Source organism: Fusarium venenatum, assembly GCF_020744135.1.
Source record: "Fusarium venenatum strain MPI-CAGE-CH-0201 chromosome Unknown EDB82scaffold_1, whole genome shotgun sequence".
In the NCBI taxonomy this organism is placed as follows: domain Eukaryota; kingdom Fungi; phylum Ascomycota; class Sordariomycetes; order Hypocreales; family Nectriaceae; genus Fusarium; species Fusarium venenatum.
In genome coordinates this window covers 7986510-8008951 of record NW_027072129.1, presented here as the reverse complement: position 1 = coordinate 8008951, position 22442 = coordinate 7986510, and the positions used below count along the sequence as shown (strand labels likewise).

The window sequence follows — 22442 nt, the reverse complement described above, 5'->3', positions numbered from 1 at the left end:
CCGACATTAAAGGCAACGTCTAGCTGGTGAACATTCATCACGGGCATGTTGACACACTCTGATGCACTTGTTCATTGATTCTCATTCTCCAAAGCAAATTCAACTTTTCATACATATCATAGCTATTCATCTCAAAATACCAACTAGTGGTAGATAGACCGGCCCTTATTCATCGCAAAGCCTTATGATACATATCGATGTAGTCCAAAAAAAGAAAGAAAAGAAAACGTAAAACAAGCGACGGCCCCCGTTCATCCGTGTCTTAATCTCACACACACACAGTCCTCATCCGCAGATCTAATCCTCATCCGCAGATCTAATCCTCATCCTTCTCGTCTTCAGACGACCAGGTGCCCATTTGGACCTTCTTGGCCTGCTTAGCCATGGTGTGGATGTGGTGCAGGTAGAGCGGATCTCCAGCTCTTCCAAACTGGGCCCGAACCTCAGTGAGTAGCTCGAAGACGCCAATGCAAGAGCCGCAGACGTCCATGTACTCAGCAACACTGCTGATCTTTCTTTCCAATGTTGCAAGACTCATGCTCAAACTTCCACAGTGCTGGCACAGGCTTCCAGGGGTAAAAAGATCCATAACACCCTCTTCTTCAGCTTTGCTGAACATCTTGCCAAGCATCAGACAAATCTCGCTTCTTCCGTGTCGACTTCCGCACAGCTTGCCGCTCAATGAGCAGCTCAGGATTAGCTCGCTTAGTCCCTGGCACTCTTCCTAAAAAGTTTCCAGGGCTAGCTGCCGATGCTCTTCAATGCATGCTATGGAAGGTTAGTAAAAGCGTGACTGGCAGTAGATTCAATAGGGCCTGCTCATGATGGGAAGTTTCTGCATAATTTCGTTTTCCTTGAGTGGTTCCTTGTTGTGGCCAAAAACCAACTCGGAATCGTCATCCAGGGAACAATTGTGAGTAATGTATCCAACAATCTCACCAAAATCGGTTGCGAACCCCAGCTCCCAGGCGATAAAGGCCATCTTGAAAATTGAGCCTATATCAATTGTTCTAGCAGACATGTACCACCTTTCGGCGACAGGTCGTAGCACACTTGTCATGTCGTATTTGCTGGCCAGAGTGCATACACCAAAGAGCCGGTCAAGAGTCACAATGGCGGTAACCTTTTCGAAACGTGCGTGAATGAGGTTCAGAAGGATAGCAAACGACTTTGGGTCGTCGTCAGGAAATTCAATGGTCCATTGGTCGCCATCGTTGCCTTTAGCGCTCTCAGAGATGACAGCGTGCAGTTTGGCTGATGCACGCTCGAGTGCTCGAGAGTCAACCAGCATGTTTCGGGAGTGATTTGTTCCTACTTTTAGATGCAGGTCTCCACTGCGATCAAATCGAATGATTCGCTTCTTTCCCCCTCCATTTGAGTGCTCACTGGCCACCGTGTTGGGGCTGTCTGGATCGACGATCGTGGTACTAATCTCCAAAATGTCAGAGATGTAGGAATCAATGACTCCCGATTCGTTGGTAGCTGATTCGTTGGTAGCTGATTCGTTGCTACTTGTAACGGAGCTCTCGAAGGGAGACGAGGTAGCGGAGTTAGTAGTGTTTTCTTGGATGAATTTGGCCTTGGTGACCTCGTCATGTTCGGACTCCGATTCTTCCAGAATCGTATCAAGATAGTCGTAGTAAGCAGGCTGGTGCTGGAAGTTGACGGTCTCGTAGCAAGGGGTATCGGTTGACTGCTTCTCAGTAGCCTCTTCTTGTGTAAGCGCGTACGCTTTGTCGTTGATAGGATAGAGCTCGCCTGTTTCATCCTCGCTCGCAGAATCATTGGCAGACTGATGTTCGGCTGCCTCTTGATGGTTGGGAGGATACCCCTCGGTGGCAGAAGTCGTTTGCTTGTCGTAAAAAGGAACGGACTCGTTGTTCCATGCCTCATGCATAGAGTAATAGAGATGTTGACGTTCAACGGCCTCCTGACGGCTGTGGGACTCCTCGATATGTTCAGCTTGTTCACAATCAAAGCACGAAATATCTTGGGTGTTTACGTCAAAAGCAGGGCTTCCGATAGACTGCTCCTCGATTGCCAGTTGCTGGGCGAACACGGGGGCTTCAGGATTGAGCTCAATACGTTCGTTGGCAACAGACGTCATTTCGCCGTTAGAATCCTCACTGATAGGGAGCTCGCTGAAGTGCGTGTCAGTAGACTCGTGGCGATAGGCGGACGAGGCTGGTTCCTCAATCATTCGGGACACCTCCCCATCAATAGAAGGGGACGAGTAACCATCGGCTTGCTCTTCAGTGGGTGTCTTAATAGACTCAGTCTTAGCGATTTTGTCGCAGAAAACCGAAGGCTTTTCCTTGACGACATCTTGCTTTTCGCTGTTGTCGCGCGAGACTTGGGTGTTTGTAATGTCCTCGAGGGCTGTCTTTACGAGCCTGGCCTCGATGGTGATAGGCGAAGTTTCGTCAGCTTTGCGAGTATCCCGCCTCAGAGCTGTGGTACTGTTGTCGGTATGGTTGATAAAATCCATAAATGATGCTCGCGATGGGCAAGAACTGCGCATCTTCTCGAGAAGTTTTAGATTCATCGTGAAAGGAGAGATTCACTCGTGTAGGGGATGGTTTTTTGTTAGTAGATGGGGGTGAATAATAGAAGAGTTCTTGATAGAGTAGTTATCGATAGAAGACTGTGCAGAAGAAGAGTTTGCGTGCAATAGAAAGCTTGTTCATAGAAAGTAGCGATTTGGTTCGCGTTAGATGGAAAAGAAGAGGTTGAAGAAAAGGTGAAATCAGAAGAGGGGAGAAGGTAAACAATGAGGGGAGCTAAGAGGGAGGGGGAGCAGTGGTATAGCCTTGCATAATAGAATATTCAGATTTCCCTGACAGTTGGCTGCCAGTGCCAGTGCCAGTGCAAAATTCACGGCCACAATAGCGTGTAAACAAAAGGTTGCTTATTTAAGTAAAACGCGTAATACTGTTATTTATTTGCTAATTGTAGTGTGCACGAATAATCAGCCTATTACGTTACTGTTCAGTGTTCAGGTGTATTGTGCATTGCAAGAAGCCTTAGGCCATTGTCTATGCACTTTAGTCCCAACACATACTTGACATGAACAATAGAGCAGTCTCTCAACTAATATACTTGTGGTATTGAATATTCATCGCAGGGCCTAAATGTAGTCTATCATCATTTGTAGTTGAATTCCGAACAGACACTGACTTGAACTCGATGCCTCATACCCACCTACCTTAATATCTAAGATAGAGTAAATAGTGCAAGATACCTCGCGCAGAGCTTTGTCACTCGCCAAGGTCCTTCTATAGTATGTACTAATATTAAATACAGCCAGAGAGCAAGCGAGCAACGCTGTCGTCGGTGCAAATGCTAAGCGCGTGGTAAAAAGTAAGGTGGTGAACTCGTGCTTTACAAACCTGTTTCGATACTTGTACGTTTTATATGTCAATGCCTAGACATAAAGACCTCTCTCGTTACGTATAGAAGACTCTATGAACTAGTAGAGCTATTATAGTAAACTATGCTTGTTCCGTTTGCTCCTTACTGTATTACATCTCATCTTGAACATGTTCGAGACTTCATATAAGATGTTGCGACTCAGACATGATCGCAGAGAGCCCCATCTCAAGGATATCTGATATAATCAACACAGCGAAGAGTGAATGCTTTGTTTGCCTTGTGTGAGTGCTTGGTAGTTGTGGTAGTAGCAAGAGTAGTCGGCTCCGCACGTGATACTACCACTCTTCCTCAGCTATGAATCCACCTACGTGTCGCTAGTCCACTTTGGACAACAAAAGCTTCCTTCGAAAGGATTACCTTTTTCAACCTTGACAACGCATTTAGTAAAGAGCTACAGCTACCTATATCTATCTATCCATCATATTCGCCTGTGTCATTTTCCAATGCCAAACACGGGGAAACCAAGTAAAGATTGCCATCTCTGCCGCTCACGGCGTGTCAAGGTTAGCTAGCTGGCTTGCTCGTGCTTACGCGTTATCTCGTCCAGAGACAAACATCCGAGTCACATCAATACAGGCAGTTACTAACAGAATCGTCAGTGTGATCTCGGTCGTCCCTCTTGCCAAAGGTGTATCAAGTATGGAAAAGAGTGTCCGGGTTATCGAGATGAGCAAGAGCTCGTCTTTCGCAATGCCAACCCATTTTCTATCAAAAAGAGGAAAAAGAGGACTCAACCAAAGACTCATGGCGAGTCGGTCATGTCATTTGACACACCTTCTTCTTCATCTTCATCTTCATTTTCATCAAATGGGGATGCCATCACCCCTAGGACTATAACAGAGGATGACCATGCACTAAGCCCTGCCTCGCCAAACATACTTGATCTTGTCGAATACACTCAGACGGGAGGGTCTCTCGTTATCCCTCAGTCCCTCAACGAGCACTGGACTTCTCATTCTATTCCTATTCTTCTTAATGTTTACTATACCTTGGATTTTCTGCATGACACTTACAAGAAAAGTGGCCCTCAGGGTCCTCTTCTCTGGGCTACACACCTCTTTGCTCGCACTTACATCACTAATCTACGATACCCAACTGCCATCGATAATGGTTCTGTCGAGCAGACCGATAAAGAGCTGGGCACTTATCTGGGAAAGACTCTCAGTTCTGTCAGCGCGGCGCTAAAGACGCCAGATGGTCCTATGAGAGACGATGTTCTTGCAACAGTGTGGATTTTGACAAACTACGAGGTAAGTAAATGTTTCGCTCCACAACTACGCCCTCATACTCATGGTTCTTCAGCTTCTCATGGGTTCCATCAACCGTATATCACCACAGAGCCCTTGGCACCTTCATACGAATGGGCTGTACAGTATCCTCAAACAGAGGGGGGCAGCCTCTTTGCGGGATGGAGGCAACAGAATGGGCTTCTGGCCTGCTTACAACATGGTGGTAAGTCAACTCAAGGTTTGTTATCAACCATTAACTAACAGTCAACCAGCAAGTACGGTGTCTGCTCACAACCCTTGAGTGTCCACCAGAATCCAAAGAATGGTTTGAAGCCATCAAAGAGACGATTCACCCTGGAGAGGGGCTGGCCGTTGAGGTTGGCGAGTACATCTGTAAGATGGCACATGTTCAAAAGCGCATGCTCGATATTGTTCGGGCTCGAGACTTTGATGCCGCTGCCGCCGAGTATCATGACCTTGTCGCCATCATATTCAAAGCCGAAGATCATTTCACCACTTTTGACGCAAGTTATCATTATATCGACGAGGTCTTCAACCCCTACCTACGAAACATGCTCAACTCGGCACGCGTTAAGGGATACCATGTCATCCTGACCTTTGCGAATTTCCTATCCCATCACTCTGCCACTCCCGTCCCCCCAGATGAGCTTAAAGTACTACGGGCACATTGCGTCTGGCGTGTCAGAGACGGGGCAAAGGATGTAATGAAGGCCGTACAGCGACACCTCGACCCGGCGTCTTTTCGTAACAATCCATCTCCAAGGACAGTATTTGACGCTCTGAAACTGATCTGGCCTTTGACGGCCGTCTACCTCGTCCCTTCAACTCTTCCCGAGCAGAGTGAGGCTGCAGGGGTAGCTTTGCAGTTTATTGGGAGCGAACTTGGAGTGAGACAGGGTCTCAAGGTGAACCGAGGAGAATCTAAATTACCACCAGAGGCAGAGGTACCCTCCAGACTGGTTGAAGACGATACCTTTGATCCGTTACCACAAAGCAGAGGCATAATGTGAGGGACTTTACTGACTCGTGAGCACTACCTCTACTTACACAGATCGGTTCGGCATCACAAAGCTATCCACAAGCTCACTTACCGCGCATGGTTGAATGCCTCACTTTGTTCGAAATCCAGGTAGCACCTTGTTCGAGGCACGTCCGGTCCGTCCCACCTGCGTCCCACATGAACAGACGGCTTCAAAATTCAGCTCCGCTCCGAGTCCGAGACCCACTCCGTGAGACATGAATGAAATGTTCGGCCAGAACTTAATAGAAGTTCTAACATTTGAGCTGAAGCACCGTGGCCGGAGAGGTGCTCCAGCTCATCTTAGGAACATCCAATACAATCTTCATCAACACGAATGCGAGCTCGTCCTGTCATATCTGTGGCACCTACTGTGGCGGAAGCTCATCACCCTGGTTAAGCGAGGTGTGGCTGTATGTCATTTCCAAGCTCGTAGTAAACTGTGAAGTGGAGGGCCAGGAAATTGAACAAGGCCAATCAGATAAAGGTCCAAGCAGTATTGGTCTAAAGATAACAATGTTATGGTACATACAAGAAATGCAACATGATGACCAACACGGAGAGAACGAGCCCAGTTGTTTGGGGGTCTAGTGGCTCGTGTTGGTGATTTGGAGGGCAACACAAGACAAGACATGATTCTCGAAATGGAAACACTACAGATTTTGAGTTGTCGATGCTCGACTCGCACTGTATATTCGTGATACTCACACCAAACGCTACAGTATCAGAACAGATCCAAGAACGGTAAACGGATCGAGCGACATCCGGTCCAATTGCAACCGTCATTCTTCATTCATTGCTGATCCAGATCGTGATCGAACACAAGAAACACTAGCACAATCCCTGCATTATGCTTCATTAGTCTAGTTTTGGACTGCCAGCTTTTTCCGTGTTACAGAGCAATTCCAAGTCTTACCCCAGATTCCACGACCGTTGCATTATTGCGTGCGTTACAACGAAAAATGAATAAGCAATGGATCCCGAGGCATGGCATCACAATCAAATCATCTTGGAGGTGTATCCTAAAGCATCAAACAAAAAGCGGTCGGGTCCGGTCAGTCGGTCTAGTCTAGTTATCGGTCGATCACACAATCCAAAACAAAACAACGAAAACCAAGGCTACACCCCGGGAGCATGTGAAGTCATCGACACGTCTCCGTGGCCCAATCATTACACCCTCGATGCCAAGTCCCGGAGATGAATCTGGTAATGAACAACACTGCAGCTGAATTGCCTGTGAAGCTAGCAAGGAGAAATGTCAGTTTTTTTGGTCCTGATTCTGGTTTGGCTTGTTCGGCTGCTTTAGAGTAAGCTTGGGCACATGTGTGTGTGAGTGCTCGCCACAGGTTTCTGTTTGGCACGTTCAAGCTCGTCTCATTACCGAGGGAGGCATTGCTGCTGGCATTGCATCTGCCAGATATTGGATTGCACGCACGCACTCAGCGTGATGATCCTGTCTGAGGTGTGCCTTTGTGCCAGGTACAAGGCACAGCATCTCCGTCTGGCAGGTAAGAAATCATACTGCCAAGGTTCTGCTTAATCAACTGGTATGCAGGTGCGTCTACCATCTCTATTCCCACGCTCTCATTGCCCGGACTAATGGGATGTGTTTCGCGTTGTTCATGTACCTCGCGTCTCGTCCTGTCAATGGATATCGGGACTAATTCCATACAGTTACTGCAGGAATTGACGATGCAGTGTGTCAGGGGTTGAGAAACAAGGGCGCGCTTCGCTGTCTGTCGCTATCGGGATGGTTTACAGTACCACCATGAGGGCCTTCGTCTGGCCCAAGCAAAGTGAGGACTGTACCAAGTGGAGAGAGCCCAACCTTGTCGTTGCTCAGCTCCGTACGTCGATCACTGTTAAATCCGTTAATTAGAGGCTTGGACTCCTTCAAAAAGACACCGTGAAACTCCTCCTCGTAAACTCTTTATAGGCTCTCCCAATTATCGTTTTCTTTTAAATCTCCCAGAGCCTGATTCCCATTTTCAAAGGCTACCATCAAAAGCCCCAATCAAATTCACTCTCCTACATCCCGTCATATCAAGTTATCTGCAGGATATGATCCTTACAGAGTGGTATTGCTTAAAGGTGGCTACATCATAGCACTCGCCGATCTGAGCCACTCATGAAGCAGAGGATATCGCCACAGGCTACTATTTGATCCGTATAAGCATAAGCACCTGGTCACAATGCCAATGGTCAAATCCTCTCCCCCGTCTAATTCGGGTTTCCTAGCTCCAGCTCGGCCTCGTTTTAACTCGCAACGCACCTCGGATCGCCTGCGTGAGGCTCAGACTTTTGTAACACCACCCTTTAAAATGGGAGGCGCTATCAGAAAGGGTAGAAGATCCGTTTTTAAAGAAGTCGGCCTGGAACACGATTTGGATTATCCTACCTCTGCACCGGTACCTTCACTGTTGGCGAGCGAGCAACTTGACACTCAGGATAGCGATCAGCACTCGACTAACAAGCGAACATTTGGACAAGACAACGACAGTAACCAGCAACGCCCGCGGCAATCGTCTTTATCGTCGCCTTGGACTTGGTACGCTAAGCTATCAAATCCCAAAGGCCGACCTAGAATCAAGAGCACTTCGGGTACGGCCGCAAGTGTCTCAGGTCTGCAGCGCTTCACCATGCTAGCAGTCCTCATCGCCGTTATTCTTCCAGCCTTCAGTTGGAGGAATGGTCAATCATTCTCCGATGTGAACGGAGCCAGTGCTGGTGTCATAAAGAAACGCGAGACAAGTCCTACAGAAGTATGCGCTCGGTGGGGTCTTCAGTCTGCTCAGCTCAACGGGACGCTCTATCTGTATGGCGGTCGCTCTAGATCAAAAGCCGATCAAACTGAAGACACATGGAATAACAACTTTCTAACACTGGATCTTACTAAAGATTGGGACATTGACTCGCCCTCTCTCAATGGTCTTGAGAAACCCAGTGGCCCTCCAGAGGTGTCTATGGGTTATCTTTGGCACGACTACAACAACCTTTATCTATATGGAGGTCAGTTCTCTGATGCACCATATGTCGACCCCGACCCAGAGTCTGTATGGCGATACTCTATAAAAGACGAAGAATGGACCGAGTTCAAGAATCCCAAGACTTCAGCCGGTAACGAATCCGAACCTGGGGATCGGCCAGTCCATCGTGCTGCCGAAGGAGCCGGTATCTCTGTGCCAGAGCTCGGTTTGAGTTGGTACTTTGGCGGGCATCTCGATTGGGCTACTACTCCAAACTGGCCTCGCAGCGTTGAGCGGGTGTATCTCAAGAGTCTCCTTGAGTTCACCCATCCTGGCTACGTGAATACCGGTGTCGACAGTCTCTCTGATGGCACAGGTGCAGGCGACAGTGGAGCTTATCGTAATATCACCGAGGCGGGTATCCAGAGCGGTAACTTTACCGAAAGGGCAGATGGAGTTCTTGTCTTTGTGCCTGGATGGGGAGAGCAAGGCGTATTAATTGGTCTTGCTGGAGGTACAAACAGCACTTTCACCGAGGATCTCAGTGTCTTGAATGTTTACGACATTGCAAACTCAGAATGGTTCCATCAGAAAACATCGGGAGATACGCCAGGTGTTCGTGTTAACCCCTGTGCCGTCATCGCCAGCGCGCCCGATGCATCGAGTTTCCAAATCTACATGTTTGGTGGACAGGATCTACCTTTTGTGAGTATTGTCACCGTCTCAATCACCATCCGAGTGCTAATTTCACTAGGGAAACCAAACACAGTACAATGATATGTACATCCTTACTATTCCTTCCTTCACATGGATCAAAGTCGACCAGAACGACGAGAATAGACCAGCCCCACGAGCTGGCCACTCTTGCGCCATGTACGACGGTCAGATTGTCGTCGTTGGCGGAGTAGGCGAGGACATCAAATGCGATCCAGGCATGTACGTATTCGATGCCACTTCACTCGAGTGGAAGGATAAATTCACGGCCGGAGATCACGATCCCGACCATCATCCTGACAACTTTGTTCTCGCTGGATCTCACGGATACGAGGTCCCCGACGCCGTACGCGAGGTTATCGGTGGAGACAAGGACGGTAGTGCTACAGTGACCACCCCCGCTGCGGGGCCGGCCACAGGAGGTCCGTTCTTGACGGGTAAACCTCCGGTCTTCACAGTCACGTCGGCACCCACAGCCACGGCCAGTTCGTCGTCTGATAATAACGATGATGACGGAGGGTCTATCAATGGAGGGCTGGTAGCTGCAGGTGTGATTGCGGGCATCTTTGGTGCTCTGGCTTGCTACCTTGGTTTCTGTGCCTGGCTCTACCGCCGTCAAGTCAACGCTTACAAAACACATCTGGCGGTACAAAACCGATACTATGTTGCCTCACAATCGATGCTCAACCCTACAGGGCCCAACCGTGGCTATTCTCAGCGTAGCCTCTTCGGTTGGGTCGGGTCTAATCGCAACCAACAATACACCTCAGAGCCCAAGTGGCGGCCTGAAGACGAGGACGACACCACACCTGGAGAACCCGGCTCCAGCAGCGGCTCCGGAGGTCCAAAGCACAGCGAAGACACTAGGCCTGGGACAAGCAACAGCAGAGGCTCAACCGAGGGACTACTCGAGGGCGAAGAACCCAGTTTCTTCAGTGTTGTCATGGGTCCGCGCCGGGCGTTGCGGGTTGTCAATAACGCAGAATAGGAGGCGTATGTATACAAGAGCAGAGGCGTTGCTAGATAAAGGAAAGGGTATGGGATTCTGAGTTATTGGCTTGTGATATGAACAGAGCTAGTCGATGATGATACACGAACAAATGAACGATGTATGGATCGCTGATGTCAGTCTTTTTCCTGGCACAGCTGCATTCGCTTGATACCCCTTTGTTACTTGGTGTCCCGATAAAGGGAACCTGGTTTCTTTTTTGTACAATGTTTTGGACAATTCACACAAAATGCGACGTTTGATACTGAGGACGGTGCAAGGAAGCGATGGGCTATTCATAATATCTTGTGCTTTATATGTATTCTAATATCAGATCAAAACGATCCAGTCAAAGTTCTTAGCAATAAGCATATGAATTAATCAATATCCAAATGCAATCGGCCGGTATAACGAATGATATCAGTAACTCGGCAGTAGCCATGTTTCCAAAAACAGGGACGCCGTAAACACCAAATATGCCCTGTTCCGTCCGTCTCTTCGCTAAATATGCCAATCGTAAAATAAAAAAAGAAATCCAAATGAGTTGCTATATCGCATGGATCCCATCCCAATCATCCTCGTGACCACTTCTTGAGCTTCTTCTCAGGGATTGTGCTAACAAATGCTTCTCGGAGGAAATGCTTCCAGACCTTGTTGCTCTTTCTTCGCTTATTCTTCTTTTTCTTGCCCTTCCCAGTACTGTCAAATTCAGACTCGGGCTCTTCATCATCATCGTTGTCGTTGTCATCGTCATACTCTGGAAGATCGGAGACGTCATCGTCGTCGTCGTCCAAGTCATCCTCAAAGTCCTCATTATATTCTTCAATTGACTTGCCCTTGCCCTTTTTCTCCTTTCTCTTGGCAATCCTGGACGCCAGTCTCAGGTAGCTGCGAACTGTCAGATCCGGCAGCTTGAAGATCTTGTCGGTAAAAGTGCTGTATTCAACCTCGTAGTTAAACTTCTTTGGTCGTGGCTTATCGTGGCTGGGTACTTCATCGCTAAAATCGCCATCGCGCCACTTACTTGTCTCGGTCAAGTCAGTCATGTCGTTGTTAATGTAGGTAAGGTTGGCAAAGTATTGTGTGTATCCCAGGAAGGTGAAGGGTTGGCGAGAGTATGCGGGACCAGGGAGTGATCCCTTCGGAGGGTCCTCTGGTACCACAAGTTCGGGGTTCTTGGGCCTCTTTTTGCCTTTTCTACCCTTTTTGCTCTTCCTGCTGCGGTTCTTTTTACGTCTTCGCTCAGCTTCGAAATCTCTCTTGAGCTCCAGGTGAGTTTCGCTGTCTTCTTCCTCGAAGAAACTTGGAACTTCTTCTTGTGCCTCGGTGCGAACGTCGAAGGAGTCGGTCCAGACTAGTGCATCTTCCAGGCCACTAATATCGTACTCGATAACACGAATCGTCGGCAGGTAGTTGGGGACAACACTGGGGCTGACAAGAGATACTTGGTATCGTTCGCCGTATTTGCCTCCAATATTGCCATAACCCTTCTTCTTTTTACCCTTCTTTCCTTTGTTCTTCTTTCTATTTCTCAGGTCGTTCACATCGTCATCGCCATTGAGACCCTCATCCATTGCTTTCGCGGCTTCACCTGGTAGGTTGAACCACGACTTCCTCAAGTCTATCAAGTAATCGCTCTTTGATTCAATGGAGAAGTCTTCCTCGAGGGGTTCTCGGTAGATGTCGGCCTTGTCATAGAGGCTCAGATCGATATCATTTGTATCTTGAAATAGAAAGTGGTCGATGTTCATATGTCCGTAGACAGAGCCTGTGACGACGTCGCGGTACTGCTTGAGCCATAGTGTGTACTTCTGCCAGCAGGTTTCATCCCAGTTTTGCTTGTTCCGTGTTCGAGCAGGGGGGACATGGCCAACCAGAATAGCTTTCATTCCACGTTCACGCAGACGTTGCAGCTGAACGCTTAGCCATTCCATGTGCTTGAACCCAGGCTCCGAGGGAATAGCGCAGCCATCAACTCCAGCATTTCGATCAAAGAAGTACATAGTGTTGAGGCTGATAACAGACAGCTTATTAGGAATAACTTCGACCTCAAACCAGCCACCAAAGCCAAAAGAGTGGCGCTGCTCTTCAGGGATGAAGCGACGCCATATACTGCTGTAGGCCTGTAGCCATTTATTTGGTCCTGGATAGAAAATGTTGTGTGGAAGAAAATCGTTGTTGCCAAAGGTCGGAATAACAGGAATGGTCAGCGCACCATCATCGGAGAATGTCTTGACGACCTTTTTGGCGACTCTTCTATTCATGTCCAGCACCTGGCTGGCGCTTCTTGGTCGCTTCTCATCGCTATCATGGCGCGCGGTATCGCCAGTCCACACAACAAAGTCGATGTCGTCCTTTACGTGAGTCCGTATCCAGTCAAGTGTTGCATTGACGAGTTCGAGTGGAGAGTCGCAATCGGTAGTTTCAGCGCCATATAGGCCAGCAGGTCCCTCTCCGCGGTGGCAGGCAATGCCTTGGGCTGTGGATGCATGCGCCTTGTAGAATTCATCGGGGTGGAAATCTAGGGTTGTAGCTGTCAGTAAGTGGGCTTGGCTGCAGTGAACACAACGTTGGGGTACCAGCAATTCGTCCGATGTGTATGCAGTGCCCCAAAGCTTGTTTCGGCGGTTTGTGACGTACCTGTTATATGCAGAAATTTTCCATTCAACTTGCGACTTGGTTGTTGAACATGCGGTGTGGTTGTTATAGAATCGCGTGCCCCTGTGATGGCATCAAGAACTTTTTGCCCAGCGTCAAAAATTGGCGATGGAGAGACGCTAGGGAAGAGTAGGGCGGCTGCCACGAGCAGTCGGGCGCCTGTGGGTGTCATTCTGAGTGCTCACTCAGTCGTACTCTCAATTTTTGTATGTCGCGTGTAGAATTCGAAGGCTTTTGGTTGAGATTCGATGTAGAGACCAGACTAAAAGTGAGGCTGATGGATGTGAAGTGTGGTAACGGTAACGGTTAAGGGTGTGAGGTCATTCCTGAGTCAAATCTTGTCAACTTTAAAGTGAACCCTGCTGAAGCAATAAAGACGCGGTCGGGTCCTGCTATTAGACGCGTTAATTGATGTATATAAAACCTTTTGTATCTGGTAAAGCAGGAGAATGATGACGAAGAAGTAAAAAGAAGACAATGAAGGAACTAATTTCAAGAAAACCAGACCAGCCAACCTACCTGAGCTATGATTAATATATGAGGATCCACTACCTATGGGATCGAGACGCCAAGACAGGCTGACCGAGTGTGCGTACCATGGCAGGCAAGAGGCGAGGGAAGGGAAGTTTAAATATTAGGACTGAGATTCAGCAAGAACAACAATGGGATTCAATGAATTTCCATTTTATTGCATGTGTTTTTTCCTCTGTTGTCGTGTGTTCAACATTGAGACGCCTGGTGATGTCAAAATTCGTCCAATCTTGGGTGGCAGGGGCTACACGTGTAGTACAAGAGAATGGACGATTGGAAGGAACAGATCAACACCGAAACAGCACTTAACGTTTGATATACATCTATAATTCTGTAACGTGATATAGCAATACCTAGTTGATGACCGCATGCTATAATTATATTATTTATTTTCTTCTTAATACTGATATTTTCTTTGTTCTATATAACTGCAATTCTCATCTCGTCTCGACTACAATTCAGGGTCCTAAATGCAGCCTTGGATCGAGTATATACGTAATGCAAGTGGACAGGTACAATGGAGCAGAGCAGCATGCAGACGACAAAGGAGAGCCATGCGCCATGCATGCCATCAGGGTTCTTTCTGCAAATCCTCAAGGCTTGAGCTGACTGGATAGCCGAGTCCATTTTGCGGGACCGCGTGAGACCCGTTTCTGTACCTCGTGGACGTTCTATCATGACCAGTTTCATAGAGTTATTTATGCACATAATCTCGTCTCTGACTAGGGATATGAAGACTTGTAGAAAGATCCATGTGTCTATTAGTTATTAGTTACGCCAGATAGAAGTCCACGATGAAGAGACTCTTGATAGCTCCTTGGACAGTTGGCCGAGCTCGTTCACATACTCATTACCTAGTAGAAGCGTATATACTGACCACTCTTACTACTATAGATGTTGTCTTGCTATGTCTCCAGAACTGTCTTCATGCATACACTTTGAGATATATTTAAATCTCTCCGCAAAACTGAACTCGTGATGCTGGTCCAATGTGCTCACTGGCTAGAACAACAGCATGACTTTCTTAGTATGCAGTAATCCTTTGTCTGACAGAGGTAAGAAATACACGTACACAAGAAGAGAAAAAGACCAGCTCGCGTGAGCCTTCTAGAATAACACACCATCTTTTTTTATCCTCATGTCTAGAACACGCAACCAATATACAATCTCATCCCCAAGTTTAGGGTAGACACTCTGGCACTTTATGCCCCCACTAAAGCACTAACTCAGGTAAGCACGCGGATCTCGCTAAGCCCCCAGCCGCCGCTAAGTTTAGTACATAAGGTATGCAAAAATTCTGCCTCGATTTTTCTTTTCTTTTCCTTTCTCTTCACGCAACATCGTCTCCTCGACGGCGCCGATAACATCCAAAATTGGCGTCTCGACCACCTCAGTCTCCTCAACGGGTGGTCATCATTGAAGGGGAGACCGTTGCTAGACTATATTGCCGCTTGTTTGAGGGAGGCCATACGCTTTTGTGTGGTGGTTTCCTATGGTTTTTTTGGTGGCTACATACCTTTCCTTCAATATTTGTGATGTTTTGTCGTAGAGCTACGGTCCATTAAAGCCTAAGGGCGTCCAGTCACAAGTCTAGACAACGGTCCTTTCTGTGTCATCAAGCCTGCTCAGTATATTGTTGCTGGAGGCCATGGTCACTTCTGTTTGGACTGACATGTTTCCTTTCGTCGCATATGCCGTAAGGATGTATATGACTGGGATAATTGAGTCCACGAAGGAGAGCCAAAAGGGCTTCATCAAGTTGAGACATGAGTCTCCGAGCCACGGATTCCGTCTACATGCCGTCGCAGACGCCGAGGAACTGGCATACCATCACCGGATTCCGAGGGACATGTCAAATGCCGAGACCAGGACCAAATTCCGGGACTAGACTAATCACAAGAAATTACCAACCAGGTATGTAGGTGTCAAGATATGGGAAATATCCCATATTAAAAAAAATGTTTAATTCTTCATGGACTCTATTCCAAACGTGTTAAACTAATAATAATAAGATATTCATAATCAATAGACTCCATAGTGTCCCATGTTGAATTCGTTCCCCAGATATCATCCACGCATTTAATCATTTAACTCGCTTTGACGCATCAACACGTTTTCTCCCCTTTTAAGCAGGCGCAGTGCCCTTCCAGTACTTGGTTTGGATGAAAGGCATCTTGGCCACAGTGCCCTTGCGTGCCTTTCCTCGGACAACAACGTCCACCTCGGTGCCAACCTTTTGGTTACCGCTCTTGATGTAGCCCATAGCGATGTTCTTGCCAAGCGTAGGGCTGGGCACGCCACTGGTGATGACTCCGATCTTCTCGCCGTCCTTGTGGATTTCGGCGCCCTCTCGAGCGGGAGCTCCGTCAACGTAGAGGCCGATGCGGCGGCGCTCGACTCCAGACCCGCCCTTGCTCTTTGGTGTAAGTTGGGGGATGATTGTTTCCGCACCGTGGAAACCACCGGATTCACGGCGGGCAGGGGGAATGATCCAGCTCAGACCGGCCTCGACTGGCGTTGTGGTGTCGTCAAGGTCGTGGCCGTAAAGACACATGCCAGCCTCGAGACGTAGAGAGTCACGGGCACCGAGACCAGCGAGCTGCAGGCGCTCAGGGCCAGCCTTGCTGAGAAGAGTCTGGATAGCAGGCGTCGTTGTCTCAAAGGCAGGGTAATCCTTGCCGTTGAAAGAGATCTCGAAACCATCCTCTCCTGTGTATCCACCACGGCTGATGAGGACGGGGTGAGTCTTGCTGCCGTCAGAGAGCTTCAGCTCAGCCCAGACAGCGTTGCCAAAGTAGAGCTTTGTGAGATCAACGTCGCTGGCGAGGACCTCGCTGAGAACCTCAGCACTCTGGGGACCCTGCAGGGCAACGAGGCCAGAGTTGTCGAGACGAGTCCACTGGATATCGCCGCCAAACTTGCCAAGTTGCTCATCAATGTACTTGGTGTCCTTATCGAGACAGGCGCCGTTGGTAACAACGTAATAAGTATCCTCGCCAATTCTGGTGACAACCGAGTCGTCCACAATACCTCCAGTACCAGGCCACAGGAAAGTCGTCAGCTTGCTCTGCATGCTACCCTGGTTTGTCCAATCCGAGGGTGTCACTTGCTCCAGAAAAGCAGCTGCGTCCTTGCCCTTAAAGATGTGCTGAACCATGTGGCTCACATCAAAGAGAGAGGCATGCTCGCGGGTGAAGTGGTGAGATTGAGCGAGCGAGAGGCCCGAGTATTGCACGGGAAGTGAGTAGCCAGCAAAGGGAACCAACTTTCCACCATTGGCGATGTGGAAATCGTATAGAGGAGTCTTCTTGAGATCAGAAGAGGAGCCCCCAGAAGCGCATCGCACGCTCTGTTGCGACACTCTCAGGGCCGTAAGTGACGTAGGACGCGCGGTGGTAGATGATAGAATACGGGGACTAGCCCTCGCAGCTAAGCTGAGGCTCTTCATGATGTATTCAATTGATGGAATTAAGTGTAAGTGAGGAGGAGGAGAGCCAACTGATCAGTGAACAGAAAGTGAAGAAGAAGAAAGAGAAGAAGTCTTTAGAACAAGTTTAAACTACTAAAACAGCCGAAGGAGGGCGCTTAAAGATGAGTACAGTACAGACAGTCCATTCACTTTACTTATCATGCAAGTCACCCAAACCAAGTAAGCCAATTGACTGTTTGACTCTGGTGGGGTTGTCACCGAGTCACCACGGCCTGCACCTCCGAAAACCGACCCCGGACCCCCCGGAACGCCCTCCGAGGCCCGACAATGAGGGACATAGAAACTTATGGACCTGGACTTGGGGAAATAAATCCACCGCGGCAAATTCACATCATGATGTTATAAGCGATAACACCCAACGGAAATCAAACTTTCATGTGTTAAAAGCTTCATTCTTACGCACGATGTAGTAGCTGAAGTGCTGTGACTACCAATAACTCAAAAGTATGCCATTACAAGCTGATGCTTCTCTTCCGCAGCTCGTTGTCTAGCGTGACCCTCTAAGCTCGCCAACTTGGAACTGACCTGCTTTGCTCTTCTGACCCTTACTTGACGGCGTCAAGTCGCTTCTGTCGTAAACAAGATGCTACGAGAGACAAAAAAACCTTCTAGACTTTCGTACCAGTCTCCTTTACTGTTGCTCAAAACTGTACTTCAACCAGCCTCCCAACGCTCGTAGACTCTCCCATCGTACGTTCTCATCATCTGACTGCATGAGCTCCATGATCCTTCTCTTGAGGCCCACCTTCTCTAGCTGGTATCTCTTCTCAGGAACCTCCTTAACCAGACATCCAACATCGTTACAGGCAATGGCGAGAACCTGCTTGTCGTTGTCCCAGGGCTGTTGCATAATCTCGGCCAGCTTTCGTGGAATCGTTCCGTTCTCGAACTCGAGAATCTTGCGGGCATTCTCAGCCCAAAAGACTGTGTTTCGGTGAGGGGGTGACCATCTAAGATGGCCAGATTGAACCTCGGCAATATACTCGTCGAAAGTAGTCTTGGTCTTGGTGTATTCCTCGAGCATTTCCTTGAGCTTGGACAGATCCTCCAGTAGGTCAGGGTCAGTCAAGTGGCGGCCGCTGATGTTCTCGAGGAGAGCAGGAAGGCGAGCTAGAACTGCGGTGGGCAGAAGTGATTTTTGGTTCTTGTCGAGGAGGTTGTAGAGTGTGGAAAGAATCAACCGAGTCGTCTTCTCCTTGGGGGATAGTCGTAGAAGATGAGTATAAAGCAGAACGATATCGTACTCGCTGCGCAGTGTTAGTTGTGCGTCATTTATCGCATTCGCAAGCACTTACTCATTAAGGTCATCACCAATCTCCTCAGATTCGAAGCTTATCTGCCAGATAACAAGGAGGGCGTGGTAGAGAAGCTGAAGTCCAACACCTCCACCCAGGGAGCCTCCAAAGCCAGAAGATGGGGTGCCTGTGTTGCCGCTCCAGAGACTAGCAGAAGAGCTCCCACCGTTTCCAATATTGGCAGCGGTCTGGAGGATCTTGATAAGAGGCGCAATTGTCTCGCTTTGTTGGTTCCAAAACTGCTCCCTCGCGGCATGTCCAAAGAGGAGACCGGAGTATTCTTGCACAGCAATATCTTGTAGACCAGCATCATTGCTCTTGGCCAAGCCGGAGAGGTAGGTGAAGATCACAGGCAAAGCCTGGAGTGTCGATCGCGACTCATCTCGAGCAAGAGCCATGAGAGTGGTAAGCGCATGCGCTGTAAGCAATGGAATAGGATCCTCGGCATTGGTCGAGTTAAGTAGAGGCAAAAAATGTCGGTAAGGTTCCTTTGTCTTGAAGAGAGCCTTGGCTAGGGATGGAACAGCTGTGCGAAAAGGTCATGTTAGCTTTGGCGATCTGGTATGACGAACATGCGGCTGAGGAAATGGATGTGTTTGCATCACTACTTCCGTATACCGTAAACATTCCGAGAGATCGCTCTTACCCTCAAGAAGGTCGCCAAGTAAAACGAGGATGTACTGGATCACGTTCGCATGCTTTCCTGCCGTCTCGAGGACACTGGTCTTTCCTTCATCGCCAACAAATAAGACGCGGTATCCATCAATGTCTCCTGAAACAATCTCCTTTCTTTGCTCGGGCTTCTTTGCCTTATCTACAACTCGGATTTTCGCATACTGCTCTTCGGTGAGGGTGCCGGCCCTGACAGCACCGTCCCAGGGAATAGGTCGCTGACGGATGTTGCTCTGAAGAGAGGCCAGGTACGTCGGCGGGTCGAGGGACATGATTACAGCGTCGCAGCTGCGAGCAGCGAGCGGATCGTTAAAAGTATGAACCAGGTGGGTTAATTCTAGGATGCGGGGTCGGAAGGAGGGAAACAGCGATGGAGGGGGATGGAGAGCTGATGAGATGAGGTCGTTGGTGATGCAACCAACTTGAACCGCGCGGAGCGTCACAGGGCATAGCAGCAAGCTTCCAAGTCTAGCACCTTGGAGCTTGTCGGGTAGCCACACTAAGCGTGCCACACCTTGAAGCTCCATGTGGTGTGGCGCTCGACATGTGGCTGCCCAAATCTTCCTGGTCCTGGTCCTGGTCCTGGTCTTCTCCAAGGCCAAGTTCCCCAACCTGACGACACCACTAAGTGCCCAAGTCCAGACCGACGTGGAATTAATCCCTGAAAACGCGCTCCCAGCCTCCGAGTTTCGTTTCCCTGTCGAATGGTCACAGCACTTTAGCAAAGCGCCAATAAGACGAATTAACCAGAGTCCTTTGCCCCTGACCAGTTTAATTAAAATCTGCATCATGCAAAAAGAATCGCTCGGCTGCCCTGATTGAGTCGCGATCTATTCCGGGGTGGCCCTGGGCGTGTAAGTGGTGATGACATTCATCCGGTGTGGCCTAAATCTGCAGGTGGACTATTAGCTCCAGGGCCGAACTGGATGTATTACAGGGGACTTGGGCTGCTATCGATCGGTCGTTGTCCAGTGAGCGAGCACTGTCGGCGTATGGAGGAGGTATTATGAGCTGGCAACCCCGCCATGGAGTGAGGTGCATTGCATCGCTCGCCTGCTGTCCAACACCAAGTCCGCATCTTGACCGATAGCAAAGAATGAATTGACCGCAAAACAACCAAAAGAGCTGAGTCTTTTCCTCCCTAGAGAAAACCGTTGCATCGAGTTTGAACTGATTCGTCGTCGTGTGGATCAGGTCCCCTTCTTCTGCCTGTATCAAGTTCCCCATCTAGGAAAATCAAAGAGGCTGGTATAAGTCCCAAGGTCTAAGTAGGAGGTTGGGACGCAAGAGAGGCCTTCGTCGCTGCCCACCACCAGCTGCTTAAAACTCTTGGTGCAGCGCCCAGAACTCAAAGTTACCGTTTCTTGTCTCTTTCCATTTTTCCTGCTTGTAATCGACTGACTCACTAACCCTTTCGCTCACTGAGAACTTGAGATACTTTCTTTCTCTCATCTCACCTCATCTCATCTCTCACAAAAACCTTCAACTTCACTTTCGCTCTCACCTCCATTTATTATAGTTGAACGCAAAAGTCTCGGGCACCAAAACGCTCACCCCGCTACAACCGCTTCTACCGCATTCCTCAGTTGTCTCACACAGAAAGAAGCTCAGTAAAATCTCGCAACTACTTTCGGCTTTTATCAGAAAAAAGCTCACCACAACGTTGTGCCCTCAACTCAATTCGAAACAAGCACAACCTTTGACTGGTATTGGATTCAAACAACGTATTCCGACTTCGGCACTGCGCCAGTCTCAATACTTCAAAACAGCGACGATCACCACCCAGCAAAAACCGCTACAATGCGTTCAGTGACGCAGCCTCTGCTGCTTCTCGCTGCCGCAGCTCTTTGCTCTGCTGGCCCGCTACCTAGAGATAGTCTCCATGATGCTGGCTACTCATACCTCATGCGCCGAGACTGTGACTCATACTGCGGTTCCGACAATCAATACTGCTGCGGCTCTGGCGAGACCTGCGAGACCTCCGACGGAGTCGCAAAATGTGTCGCTGCGAAGGGAGGCTGGGTTGGCGACTATACCACCACCTGGACAGAGACCAGGACTTACACCAGCACACTCATGACCCGTTGGGAACCTGCACCAGAACCAACCAAGGGCGTTGATTGTGTTCCCAAGAATGACGAGCAGGAGCAATGCGGTGAGATCTGCTGCGCTGGCTGGCAGACTTGCGCCTACAAGGGTCAGTGCTCGGCAAAGCCTGGTTACGATGCGCCCACCGCCGTTGTCATCACTAGCGATGGAAAGCTCACCACCCAATACTCGGCTCCCTACCGAGTCACTGGTACCACCACCATCGTCAACAGCGGCGCACCTACTGAGAGCGAGTCTGGTACTGCGACTGAGACCGACGCAGAAGCCACAGCCACTGAAACGAGTGATGAGGCTGCCGCTGGCGAGAGCGGTACTGGCGGCGGAGGTTTGAGTGCCGGTGCTATTGCTGGTATCGTCATTGGTGTTATCGCCGGTGTAGCACTGCTCCTGCTTCTCTGCTTCTGTTGCATTGCCCGCGGACTCTGGGTCGCCCTCTTTGGCAAGAAGGACAAGGACAAGGAAAGCCGCGAGCGAGTCGACGTCTACGAAGAGCGATACTCTCGACACGGAAGCCGACCCCCTGCTTCTGCCTCTGCCCACTCCCGCCGACCGCGACACAAGGGTTGGTTTGGTTTCGGCGGTAAAAAGGGCGGTTCCCCTTCTTCTGCCGGTGATCGCCGTGAGAAGAAGTCCGATGGCAAGAAGTGGCTCGGTATCGCTGGTCTCGCGGCCACGCTCCTGGCTCTCCTCAACCTTAAGAAGGACAAGAGGCCTGCGAGCACCAAGCCAGCGCGATCATCCCGCGGATCCTCGCGATCGCGATACAGCGATTCTTACTACTCATACAGTGACTACACCAGTCCCAGTAAGTCCCCCATGTGACACATTTACGATAGCTTCCTCGTACTAACTGTAACAGCAGGCAGCTCAAGTTCCGGTGGACGAACAAACCGCACTCGTCGCACGGCGAGAGACAGTCGAGCAGGCAGTCGAGCAAGGTCGCACTACTCTCGTGACAGCAGGCGATGAAACGTTTAAATCCCCGTTTCTCGCCCATTTTATCCCATTCGTCTCACATATACACACTATTTTGTACATGCCTCCTCATCTGACATGAGGGATTCGAGCTCGCATGTTTTCTCTGCTCGACTCGTGCTTTTGATCATAAGGCTGCTGGCGTTTCTGGTTACTCGAATAATGGCCTTTTCTCCACCTTGTTTTTTTTACACCGTCTTATTTGACTTTCCCCTCATCCACCCACTCCATTTTCATCACTGACATTTTTATGTTACTCACGCATTTACGGATGGTTAATGTCGTTTTGTATTGTTTATTTTCAAAGAGATAACGTCACGCAAGGAAGGTTTAGAAGAGAAATG

General features: G+C 49.1%; 8 protein-coding genes across 8 annotated transcripts; 3 read left to right on the top strand and 5 right to left on the bottom strand.

The window, feature by feature from the left end:
* Positions 1–78: 78 nt before the first annotated feature.
* Positions 79–619, bottom strand: EDB82DRAFT_551929 (uncharacterized protein; the record flags this gene model as incomplete). The annotated part of the gene is made up of 1 exon (XM_025729398.2): positions 79–619. One exon carries the CDS (start codon positions 617–619, stop codon positions 317–319), a length of 303 nt encoding a protein of 100 aa, XP_025588627.1. The 3' UTR covers positions 79–316.
* On the bottom strand, positions 491–2545 carry EDB82DRAFT_533626 (uncharacterized protein; the record flags this gene model as incomplete). Its single annotated transcript, XM_025729400.2, has 1 exon — positions 491–2545. The coding sequence occupies one exon, from the start codon at positions 2543–2545 to the stop codon at positions 806–808; it is 1740 nt and encodes a 579-aa protein (XP_025588628.2). The 3' UTR covers positions 491–805.
* Positions 2546–3764: 1219 nt separating this feature from the next.
* EDB82DRAFT_82975 (uncharacterized protein) lies at positions 3765–5956 on the top strand. Its single transcript, XM_025729401.2, has 4 exons — positions 3765–3935; positions 4032–4682; positions 4735–4884; positions 4934–5956. The coding sequence occupies exons 1-4, from the start codon at positions 3876–3878 to the stop codon at positions 5690–5692; spliced, it is 1620 nt and encodes a 539-aa protein (XP_025588629.1). The 5' UTR covers positions 3765–3875; the 3' UTR covers positions 5693–5956.
* A 1441-nt stretch (positions 5957–7397) lies between these two features.
* EDB82DRAFT_82880 (uncharacterized protein) lies at positions 7398–10412 on the top strand. The gene is made up of 2 exons (XM_025729402.2): positions 7398–9371; positions 9421–10412. Exons 1-2 carry the CDS (start codon positions 7893–7895, stop codon positions 10366–10368), a joined length of 2427 nt encoding a protein of 808 aa, XP_025588630.1. The 5' UTR covers positions 7398–7892; the 3' UTR covers positions 10369–10412.
* A 528-nt stretch (positions 10413–10940) lies between these two features.
* On the bottom strand, positions 10941–13198 carry EDB82DRAFT_543791 (Metallo-dependent phosphatase-like protein; the record flags this gene model as incomplete). Its single annotated transcript, XM_065609385.1, has 2 exons — positions 10941–12889; positions 13042–13198. The coding sequence occupies 2 exons, from the start codon at positions 13196–13198 to the stop codon at positions 10941–10943; spliced, it is 2106 nt and encodes a 701-aa protein (XP_065465797.1).
* A 2283-nt stretch (positions 13199–15481) lies between these two features.
* On the bottom strand, positions 15482–17171 carry EDB82DRAFT_490119 (uncharacterized protein). Its single transcript, XM_025729405.2, has one exon. The coding sequence runs from the start codon at positions 17003–17005 to the stop codon at positions 15683–15685; it is 1323 nt and encodes a 440-aa protein (XP_025588633.1). The 5' UTR covers positions 17006–17171; the 3' UTR covers positions 15482–15682.
* Positions 17172–17418: 247 nt separating this feature from the next.
* On the bottom strand, positions 17419–19459 carry EDB82DRAFT_490116 (armadillo-type protein). Its single transcript, XM_025729406.2, has 3 exons — positions 18989–19459; positions 18343–18868; positions 17419–18294 (listed from the first exon to the last, which is right to left on the bottom strand). The coding sequence occupies exons 1-3, from the start codon at positions 19284–19286 to the stop codon at positions 17679–17681; spliced, it is 1440 nt and encodes a 479-aa protein (XP_025588634.2). The 5' UTR covers positions 19287–19459; the 3' UTR covers positions 17419–17678.
* Positions 19460–20467: 1008 nt separating this feature from the next.
* On the top strand, positions 20468–22270 carry EDB82DRAFT_82826 (uncharacterized protein). Its single transcript, XM_065610060.1, has 2 exons — positions 20468–21928; positions 21986–22270. The coding sequence occupies exons 1-2, from the start codon at positions 20815–20817 to the stop codon at positions 22090–22092; spliced, it is 1221 nt and encodes a 406-aa protein (XP_065465796.1). The 5' UTR covers positions 20468–20814; the 3' UTR covers positions 22093–22270.
* The last annotated feature ends 172 nt before the right edge of the window (positions 22271–22442 follow it).

Coding starts and splice junctions, on each gene's coding strand:
- EDB82DRAFT_82975 (XM_025729401.2), top strand. CDS start 3,876: ATGCCAAACACGGGGAAACCAAGTAAAGATTGCCATCTCTGCCGCTCA. Junction 4,683..4,734: donor GGATTTTGACAAACTACGAG/GTAAGTAAATGT, acceptor ATGGTTCTTCAG/CTTCTCATGGGTTCCATCAA. Junction 4,885..4,933: donor GGCCTGCTTACAACATGGTG/GTAAGTCAACTC, acceptor ACAGTCAACCAG/CAAGTACGGTGTCTGCTCAC.
- EDB82DRAFT_82880 (XM_025729402.2), top strand. CDS start 7,893: ATGCCAATGGTCAAATCCTCTCCCCCGTCTAATTCGGGTTTCCTAGCT. Junction 9,372..9,420: donor GTGGACAGGATCTACCTTTT/GTGAGTATTGTC, acceptor TAATTTCACTAG/GGAAACCAAACACAGTACAA.
- EDB82DRAFT_490119 (XM_025729405.2), bottom strand. CDS start 17,005: ATGAAGAGCCTCAGCTTAGCTGCGAGGGCTAGTCCCCGTATTCTATCA.
- EDB82DRAFT_490116 (XM_025729406.2), bottom strand. CDS start 19,286: ATGTCCCTCGACCCGCCGACGTACCTGGCCTCTCTTCAGAGCAACATC. Junction 18,869..18,988: donor ACTTGGCGACCTTCTTGAGG/GTAAGAGCGATC, acceptor CTTTTCGCACAG/CTGTTCCATCCCTAGCCAAG. Junction 18,295..18,342: donor ATTGGTGATGACCTTAATGA/GTAAGTGCTTGC, acceptor AACACTGCGCAG/CGAGTACGATATCGTTCTGC.
- EDB82DRAFT_82826 (XM_065610060.1), top strand. CDS start 20,815: ATGCGTTCAGTGACGCAGCCTCTGCTGCTTCTCGCTGCCGCAGCTCTT. Junction 21,929..21,985: donor CAGTGACTACACCAGTCCCA/GTAAGTCCCCCA, acceptor CTGTAACAGCAG/GCAGCTCAAGTTCCGGTGGA.